This window comes from Lutra lutra, chromosome 9 (genome assembly GCF_902655055.1).
Source record: "Lutra lutra chromosome 9, mLutLut1.2, whole genome shotgun sequence".
NCBI lineage: Eukaryota > Metazoa > Chordata > Mammalia > Carnivora > Mustelidae > Lutra > Lutra lutra.
Window position 1 is genome coordinate 97,191,391 of NC_062286.1, and position 10,585 is coordinate 97,201,975.

Here is a 10,585-nt window from a genome sequence, read left to right on the forward strand (position 1 = left end):
AAGACAACATACTTCGCAAATCCACATTGGACTGCAGACTGGTGGCTTGTTCTGCTCCTAGCCAGACAAGCCTGGGCAGAGCCAAGTCTCTGAAAAGTGCACCTAACTCCCTTCACAGTTAATGAAGACCAAGTCCCCTAACACTACTACTTCAAATTTGGAGGAGTTTCTTTATATAACTTTGTGACATCACCATGATTTGTCACTGACTGCTACTACCTGGAGCTAGTCCCAATAAAGACTTACCTTGTGCTGTTCAGGCGAGTGCTGCCAGTGAGTTAGAGGACAAAGCTTACCCTGCACATCTGTACACCCAAGCCTGTTAAGAGGTAAGGGAAACTGAGCAGCAGGGGAGGTAGCAACAGTCAAAACCAAGGGGCTAGGGGGTAAAACAGCTGAATGGGACTAGCCATCCTAGTTCCAGAAAGAGCCCTTGGGGGGTTTAGCCATGAGGTGGGGGTAACCACAGGAGGTTGTGCTCCACCACCAAAGTACCAGCTTCAACTGAAGCCAAATTGCTAATCTAAATTAACATTAACTAAATTTCAAAAGAAAAACTATGTAAGTCTACAAGAAAAATGCCAGGGGCAAAAAAAAAAAAAAGACTGTGAATCAAAGACAAGGAGTCCAACAGAAGGTGACCTCAGGTGGCCTGTTGAGGGAAAGGTGCTGAGCCCATGCCTCATTTGGGAGCTCTTAATTATTAGTTTCTGTGTTTTCTTCAAATATATTTTCCCTTTAAAAAAACCTCAAAAGTTACTCTGTTAGCTACATTAGAAGTTAAGTAAATTTCTTTGCTTAGCATAATCTAGAATGGAAACAACCATCTAACCAAATTCTTTTAAGGAGAAAACGGGGTCCAAACTCCAAACACCAAATCTTAGCTTGAACATAATCTATTCTTTAGTTAGGCTGTGCCTATGTTTAAAAAAGGAAAAAAGAGCCCAAGGAAAAGAAATCGTAGAGACACCATTTTTTAAGTGGTAACACCACACACATATTTACATTGTCATTAGTAAGAGTAAACTTATTTTTATGTAAAGTGTAAAAAAATGGTCCAGTTTCATTCTTCTGTAAGTGGCTGTCCAATTTTTCCAACACCATTTGTTGAAGAGACTGTCCCATTGGATAATCTTTCTTAATTAGTTGAAGATTAGTTGACCATAGAGCTGAGGGTCCATTTCTGGGTTCTCTGTTCTGTTTCACTGATCTGTTTTTTTTTTGCCAGTACCATACTGCCTTGATGATTACAGTTTTGTAATATAACCTGAAGTCCAAAACTGTGATGCCTCTAGCTTTGGTTTTCTTCTTCAATGTTCCTCTGGCTATTGGGTGTCTTTTCTGGTTTTATACAAATTTTAGGATTATTTGTTCCAGCTCTGTGAAAAAAAAGTCAGTATTTTGATAGGGGTTGTACTCAACATGGAGATTGCTCTGAGTAGCATAGATATTTTAACAATACTTGTTCTCCCAATCCATGAGCATTGATGTTTTTCCATTTCTTTGTGTGTTCCTCAGTTTCTTTCATAAGTATTCTATAGTTTTCAGAGTACACATCCTTTACCTATTTGGTTTGGCTTATTCCTATGTATCTTATGGTTCTTGGTACAATTGCAAATGGGATCAATTCCTTAATTTCCCTTTCTTCTGTCTCAGAATTAGTGTAGAGAAATGCAACTGGTTTCTGTGCATTGATTCTATATCTTGCCACTTTGCTGAATTCCTGTATGAGGTTCTTATACCATAAATAAAAATAAACTCAAAATGGATCAAAGACCTAAATGTGAGACAGGAATCCATCAAAATCCTAGAGGAGAACACAGTCAGCAACCTGACCTCAGCTGCAGCAACTACTTGCTAGACACATCTCCAAAGGCAAGGGAAACAAAAGCAAAAATGAACTACTGGGACTTCATCAAGATAAAAAGCTTTGACACAGCAAAGGTAAAAGTCGACAAAACCAAAAACAACCTACAGAATGGGAGAAGATATTTGCAAATGTCTTGTCAGATAAAGGGCCAGAATCCAAGATCCATAAAGAACTTATCAAACTCAAAACCTCCAAAACAAAAAATCCAGTCAAGAAATGGGCAGAGGACATAAGCAAACATTTCTCCAAAGAAGACATACAAATGGCCAACAGACACATGAAAAAATGTTCAACATCACTTGGCATCAGAGAAATACAAATCAAAACCACAATGAAATACCACACACTGGTCAGAACAGCTAAAATTAACAACTCAGGAATCAGATGTTGGCAAGGATGCGGAGAAAGGGGAACCCTCTTACACTGTTGGTGGGAATGCAAGCTGGTACAGCTACTCTGGAAAACAGTATGGAGGTTCCTCAAAAATTTAAAAGGGAGTTGGGGGAAATTGGAAGGGGAGGTGAACCATGAGAGACTATGGACTCTGAAAAACAATCTGAGGTGTTTGAAGGGGTGGGGGGTGGGAGGTTGGGGGAACCAGGTGGTGGGTATTAGAGAGGGCAAAGATTGCATGGAGCACTCGGTGTGGTGCAAAAACAATGAATACTGTTATGCTGAAAATAAATTAAAAATAAATAAATAAATAAATAAAAACAGAGCTACCATACAACCCAGCAATTGCACAACTAGGTATTTACCCAAAGGACACAAACAGTGATCCAAAGAAGCACCCGTATCCCAATGTTTATAGCATCCATGTCCACATAACCAAAGTATGGAAAGGGTCCAGATGTCCACTGACTGATGAATGTATAAAGAAGAAGACACACACACACACACACACACACACACACACACACACACACACACACACAATGGAATGTTACTGAGCCATCAAAAAGAATGAAATCTTGACATTTGCAATGATGTGGCTGGAACTAGAGGGTATTATGCTAAGCGAAATAAGTCAGTCAGAGAAAGACAAATATCGTATGATTTCGCTCAGACATGGAATTCAAGAAACAAAACAGAGGACCATAGGGGAAAGGAGGGAAAAATAAAATAAGACAAAATCAGAGAGGGAGACAAACCATAAGAGACTCTTAACTATAGAAAACAAACAGGGTTGCTGGAAGGGCAGGGTTGGGGGGATGGGGTAACTGGGTGATGGACACTAAGAAGGGCACATGATGTAATGAGCACTGGGTATTATAAGCAACTGATGAATCACTGAACTCTACCTCTGAAACTAATAATACACTGTATGTTAATTTACTGAATTTAAATAAAGGAAAATTTAAAAATAAGAGTGAACTTAGAAGAGAAGTGAAATATGGCACAATTGCTTCCATGTTAGAAATTTTTATTAGCCACTTTTGCCTCTTCTAAGATTTCATGATTAATAGGATAGTTAGTTCATGAAGAAAGAATGACTGGACAGTGAGCTGTTATTAAATGACAAAGACAGAAAGACCCTTAAGTGTGTCAATGACTTTGTGCCTCAATGTCATGCTTCACTTCTATGCTTTTCTTGCCAAGAAAGTGTTATCAGAGTCTGGTCATGAGTAACCATTAGATAGATACAGCTAGAGGGTCACCCGCTGGAATGAAAGTTGTACTCTAGAAACTGTCAGGAATGACTACAGAATACCTCCAGACTGGGGGAGACTGAAGAGACATGGCAAATGGGTACACAGATGGGAACCTGAACCAATAAAGAAAAAAGACAGTCTTAGGACACTTGGAAAAATGAGCATGGGGTAAAATTTGATTGGAGTCAGTGGACTGGTATCAATCAGTGTTGACTTCCTCATTGGGAGAGCTATAAGGTATATCCATGTCAGGGAGCATCACTGTTTTTGGAAATAGACACTTGAGTTTTTAGGAGGAATGGGGCTGTTCTCAAATGGTTCAGGAAAGTCTAATGATTTTAGACAGGCAGACAGACAAAAACAGAAATAATATAAAGAAATGTTAAGAGTTGGGGAATCTGGGAGCACCTAGGAGGCTCAGTTAGTTAAGCATCTGCCTTTGGCTCAGGTCATGATCCCAGGGTCCTGGGATGGAGACCTGCATCCAGCTCCCTGCTCAGCAGGGAGTCAGCTTCTCCCTCTCCTCTGTCCACATATGCTCTCTCTCTCTCTTTCTCAAATAAATAAATAAATAAATCTTAAAAAATAAAAAAAAGAGTTGGGCAATCTGGGTGAGGAGAATACTAGAAGTCTTTGTCCTATACATGCAACTTTTCTGTAAGCTTTAATTCAAAATAATTTTGAAAATCCACCTATGACCTCTGGACAAAATGTCTTTTGGGAATCCATCACCTCCTGTACAGCAAGTTCTTTTTAAAGATTTTATTTATTTGACAGAGAGAAACACACCAAGAGAGGGAACAAAAGCAGGGGGAGTGGGAGAGGGGAAAAACAGGCTTCCCACTGAGCAGAGAGCCCAATGCAGGGCTTGAACCCAGGACTCTGAGATCATAACCTGAGCCAAAGGCAGACGCTTAATGACTGAGCCACCCAGGCACCCTACAAATTCTTTTTAATCATGAACATAGAACTTCTTTGTTCCTGCTCTGTCTTCAGCAGATACACACATCTGCTGGTCATATTTACTATTATGGCACTTCATATGGTGAAAAATCACAAACACCTCCTGGCCTTCCACTACCAACATGATGTTCATCTCATTAACTCTTCAACACAGGACCTTTTCACAACCTCTTCATCCCCACTGCAGAGCTTCTGAATGCTGTCCTTCCTTTCTATCTTAAATGTAAGACTTAAAACAATATATTTACCCCAATGAAAACCCAGAGAAAGGTTTATGGGGAGGAATATCTTGCAACCCCTACATACTAAACCTCTATTTCAGAATCTCTGAAACACGCAGCCCTGGGCTGTATACCCATAGACCATGGTTTCTGTCACCTGCACCCCTCACCTGGACCAATTAAAGGTTTACACAGATGGGTGGTCCTTAAGAGCATAGCCAAATGATTTGCTTTTCTCCTTTTCCACTTGTTATTCTGTTTTTGTCTCAATACCAACTTCAGCTTTACTCAACTAATATCTCAGAATCAATTTCTGGACTATTATGATATCTCACTCTGAATCAATACTGGCATTGAAAGAACTGGGGCTGGTTAATGGGCCTTTTAAAGGGATGTTTTTATGTAATTGTAAGAGTCAATTCCACTCACATGTTTCTACCATGCTTGTGTCACTACACACACTGTAACAAGTCACTCCAACAGGCTCTTTAAGATTCTGATTGATTTCACCAGAGTGCAGAGAAAACACCACACGCAAAGAGGAAAAAATTAAGAATGTATAAGTACATCTATGTGTGACTATAGCTGAGACAATCTGGGCTAGAAAAATACCACTTACAAGGGAAAGACCCCGTTATTAGACCAGCTATATTAGACCAGCAATGAGCCAGCTTTAACAAGGCCAGGAAAGAGCAGATTGCTTTTATTTCCCACCTCTGGAAATTTCTGGACTGATAAAGCAGCTGTGATGACCCAGAGATGCAGCCTTTAAAATGACTCTGAAGTTTTAGACTCCTTATGGTCACCGTAATTGGTTAAAAAAAAAAACTAAACTAAACAAAAAAGCAGGTACATTGAAACACTCAAATAGGATACAAACAATGATATTCATTACTTGCTCTGCAAAACTACAGCTTTCAACTCTTCATTTGAAGCTCATTACTCTACTAGAGAAAAAAACAAATCTGTGGCCTTACTATACATATAATTCAGTGCTCCTCATTTCTGGTGCAGAACCAAGGTTCAGGACGCTGAACAACCTGCTCAAGGTCGCACAACTGTTGTAGAGCAGAACCTAAGTTTCTCTGCATCCAAAGTTATCTGCCTCTGTACTTACTATGCATTAGTTATGGACATTTAAAATGAAAAATAAAGAGTGCCTGGGTGGCTCAGTTGGTTAACCATCCAACTCTTGATTTTGGCTCAGGTCATGATCTCAGGATAGTGAGACTAAGCCCTGTGTCAGGCTCTGCACTCAATGGGGAGCCTGGTTGGGATTCTCTCTCTCCCTTTGCCCCTCCCTGCTTCCTCTCTTAAAAAAATTTAATAAGGAGCACCTGGGTGGCTCAGTGGGTTAAGCCTCTGCCTTTGGCTCAGGTCATGATCTCAGGGTCCTGGGATCGAGCCCCACATCGGGCTCTCTGCTCAGCAGTGAGCCTGCTTCCCCCTCTCTCTGCCTGCCTCTCTGCCTACTTGTGATCTTTCTCTCTCTCTGTCAAATAAATAAATAAAATCTCTTTAAAAATTTAATAAAATGAAATAAAATGAAAGATGAATACACACAGCAACAGATTTATACCAACTTAAAAATTTTTTTAAAACTCCAAATGTAGAACCATAGGCTAAAAAATTTGACTTGAATTCTTCATATAAAATTTGACTTGAATTCTTCATATAATTCATATAATTTCAACAGACTCACCTTACTTAACAGTTAAAACATTAAGTGTTAAACATAAAGTGAGTGTTAATCATTACACAGTTACTGTACCATAAGTACTAGAAGCACCCAGGTGTTCCTAGCATAGGAAGCAAAAATGATAACTCATAATGAGCTTAGTTCAAAAAGAATGCCATTTGGACCCATTTTAAAATGGGCTAAGACATACAAATGGGCTAAGACATACAAATACCTAAAGGCCTGGTGATAACTAAGCTACTCTTCTAACAGAACAGAGTCAAAAGCACTTTAGGTGTGCTGATATACAGAGCAGTGTCTTGTCTTTTAATTATAAGGTATGTACAGACACTTAATACTGTCTTTGAAATACCACACTGCTCCCTTTCCCTGGTTGACTAGAAAATTGTAATGATTTAGTGACAATGTATGGCAACAGTTTTGTATACAAGACATTCGTAACTCCTGGACCCTGGATGGATTGGCTTTGGGATTTCTGCCATTCACTCAACAAACATTTGTCAAGCATCTCCTCTCCTAAGGTGCTCTATTACCAGCTAAAGATCCAGCTAAATATGGTTCCTGTCCTCCTGGAATTCTCCCTCTAAGCAGGAAGCAAGTCACTTAAGCCATTTACGTACAGTGCTATAAAATTAGAGATCACAGGGGGCGCCTGGGTGGCTCAGTGGGTTAAAGCCTCTGCCTTCAGCTCAGGTCATGATCCCAGGGTCCTGGGATCGAGCCCCACATCGGGCTCTCTGCTCAGCAGGGAGCCTGCTTCCTCCTCTCTCTGACTGTCTCTCTGCCTGCTTGTAATCTCTATCTGTCAAATAAATAAATAAAATCTTTAAAAAAAAAAATTAGAGATCACAGGGGCACCTGGGTGGCTCAGTGGGTTAAAAGCCTCTGCCTTCAGCTCAGGTCATGATCTCAGGGTCCTGGGATCGAGCCCCATATCGGGCTCTCTGCTCTCTAGGGAGTCTGCTCCCCCCCCCAGCTCTCTGCCTGCCTCTCTGCCTACTTGTGATCTATATCTGTCAAATAAATAAATAAAATCTTTTTTAAAAAATAGAGATCACATAAGTTAGGAAGTGGGTTGATCAATAGTTGCCATAGGGAAAGCACTGCAGGAAGTGATTTTTTTAAAAGTTGGAGGTAAGGAGGTTCCTGGAGTGGGTAAGTGACAGTGTGTCAGAAAGAAAATAGGATACAGAAAAAGATTAAGGGGTAAAATATAGTGAGGACAATTAAGGAGGCATGTTGTGGATGCTCTATAAATATTTGACAAGAATTAAATCTAGGATAAGATGACTATAATTCCTTTTCATAACCACTTACTTCTGCCTTTACCTGACATGTAATTATTGTCATCTTAGAATTGTCACACACAAAGCTCTCCTCTTCACTGAAATGATTTTGTAACTTTTAACATTCATTAAACGCTTTATCAAGAGATCCAAATATCTATTTCCTTTCTTGTCAACTAATGAGATTTCCAACTCCAATTAATTTAGCAGCTAAATAATAGTTCCAACAACTTATCTTTTATGTGGTTATTTATAGTAAATTGCTTTATAATTTTCTCTCTGTGCCCTTAGATCTAGTTGTTTTCAGTGGCTCTCATCTTTCATGTCTCAAAGTATCATGAACCCTCTGGAAGCTGGACTTCTGTAAATTTCATCTCTTTAAATAGGGCATATGTTCACACACACACACACACACACTCCCGCCTGCGTTCCGGGACCTGTCACCATTGATGCAGTGCAGCTGTCAGGGTGGGATGACAATTTGAAGAGAGACAGGGAAGGAGGCGTGGAGAAGGTAGCAAAGAAATTCACAAGGCTTGATTGAGAGTGACAGACAGGAGAACTCCCACTCTCACTTCTGGGCAAACTCAAAGATGAAGCCGCATCTTCCGGCGGGAGACCTCCAGTAAGGGCAGTGGGGCACGGTATTTGGTAAACTTTGTCCTCTAGGCCCCACTGGAGCTTGGGGGGCGTCGCGGGTGGATCCAGGCCCAGGGAAACACCGCAGGGGGAGTGGAAAGGAACCGGAGTTAAGGTACCGGCTGACCGTCGGCCTGGCCCACTCCCCGCCCCCGCCCCGAGTAGGCCGTACCTGTCCCGCAGCCGGTCCTGTAGGCGGCCCAGCCTCTCGTAGTATTCGGGGCTCGCCAAAGGCGCTGCCGATGTGGAAGATGGAAGCATGCCGCCGCCGCGCTCGTTCCGCACCGCCAAGGGACAGCCACCCGGGATGTGGGGACGGGTTGTCGGAGGCGACGGCCCCACCATGCACCGCGGGTAAACAGGGCGCCAGCCTCGGTGCAGGGGGCGGGACCGAGGCCCTGTAGGGGCGGGGGCAGCGTGGGTGGGCGGGGCAGATGCCGCGGAGAGGCGGGGAGGAGGCGGGGCGTCTTGTGAGGCTGCGCTGGCCGCCTCCAAGAAGGCGGGCGGATTTTCTCACTGTGCTGCTGGGAATCTTGTGGGCGTGTGGGCGCGGTTCCCAGACTTCTCCGCCCGTAGTCTGGCGTCTCCCTTTCCCCTCACCCTTCAGAATTCTCACTGGAGAGACCCTGGCCCTCCCCGAGGCAAGGAGCCCCACCGAAGGCCAATCAGAAGCCGATCCTGATTATGCTGCCCACCTTGGTAGAGGCTGGAGGAGTGGGGGGAGCACCGCTGGGCGGGAGCAATTCACCTGATCAGTTTTGCCTTTGGCATCAAACTACTTTCATTTTCCAAGGTGCATTCTCTCCTTTTTCCTACCACCTCTCCCTCCCTTCTTCCAGGATTTTTGAGTGCAGGCACTATGCTAAACTTGTTTTCCTACCACACTTAGAAGTAAAACAAAACACCACACACACACAAAAAAAGATAAAACCCAGGATGCTAAGAAACTGCTCTCAGCTCTGACAGTAGAACAACCTCTCGCTTGAAAGTCTGTACTGACCCAAGGATATGGTGAAATGCTGCAGGTGACATCACTGGTTGGTGAGGAGGGAAAAGTTGCCAACTAGATGCTTATGAAGCAGACATTTGTGCAGATGTGGCTCGGTGGGCAATCGCCCTGTAGAATTCTTCAGCAGGGATGTGGAGCTAGACTGCCTGGGCTCGAGCCTGCTTTTCCTTCGCCCAGCTGTGTGACTGCAGGCAGATCACCCTCTTGATGGCCAGACTTCCTCTTGTAAAAGGGGGGGGCTGTTAGTGCAGGACCCACCTATGCCATTGTTATAACTCATTAATGTATTGTAGTGTTTATAAGACGGCCCAGCACATGGTAAGCATCAGTCTTTATAGTCATCATCATCATCTTGGAGAATAAGCTTCCTGAAGAAAAACATCTTCCAAAACCCACAGAACAGAAGAAAAGGAAATACAGTATAGAGTTTCTTGGGTCTCTTATTCTTCACTTGGTTTCTTTTCTCAGCCATTAATTTCACTTATCCCTATGTGCAAGGTGTGACTTCAGGTGGTGAATAATTGATCATTAGCAAGATAGATGGACCCCTTAAAGGTTGGCAATATAAAATTACGATGTTACTCAGCCTGTTCTTCATATTTTCCAGGTCCAGGGCAAGAGTACTTGGAGGCCTTCGTGTTATCTGTTGAAGTATTAAACTATTATAACTTATGTTGACAAGCTGTAGATAAACTATGTTCTCTCCTCCTACCTTGACCAGTGTGCCTTCGTAAGAACCAGGAAAGCCACAGGGGAATTTACTTCTGCTACTTACCCTCTTATTTACCACCTCTGGCTTGGTCCTCCACTGTGAGGAGCTTCCTCCATGGGCAGGGATGTGTGTGTTCCCTATAGCCCACAAGTGCCCACTCTATCCTAATCCCCACCTTAGCCTCCTTTTGGCCACACATCAAGTCTAATGGTGAGGAACCAGAGATAGTCACCCCTGAAGGAATGATCCAAGATAGAGGTCTCTACAGGCCTTGGAAAGGAGCTTGGGCCCCTGTAAGAAAAGAATGTCAGCGTTGTACATACCTGGAACATGTTCTAGAAGGGCCTGTGTATGTGTAAGTTCCAGGCAAATATGTACCCTGGCCCTGGGGCCTCTTTGCCTTGTATGGAGTAGCATGGCCAGAAAAGGACCAAAACAGCCCCTGCAATATATAGAACCAAGGAAGGGGTCCTCTTGCCTGGGTCTAAGGATAGTACTAATGTTATGCTTTTTATTTGTTATAGTAAATCATTA

At 42.7% G+C, this 10,585-nt stretch overlaps 1 protein-coding gene across 3 annotated transcripts in view; it reads right to left on the reverse strand.

Annotated features, from left to right (window-relative positions):
• KIZ (kizuna centrosomal protein) overlaps positions 1-8,936 on the reverse strand; it is a 139,150-nt gene extending 130,214 nt beyond the window's left edge. Inside the window, exon 1 of one of the 3 annotated variants that reach the window (XM_047745724.1) lies at positions 8,503-8,936. In XM_047745724.1, coding sequence (XP_047601680.1) covers positions 8,503-8,675 — 173 coding nt within the window. In that variant the 5' untranslated portion in view covers positions 8,676-8,936. The remainder of the gene's footprint in view (positions 1-8,502) is intronic. The other 2 variants (XM_047745723.1, XM_047745722.1) reach the window with 2 other exon arrangements.
• Positions 8,937-10,585: the final 1,649 nt, after the last annotated feature.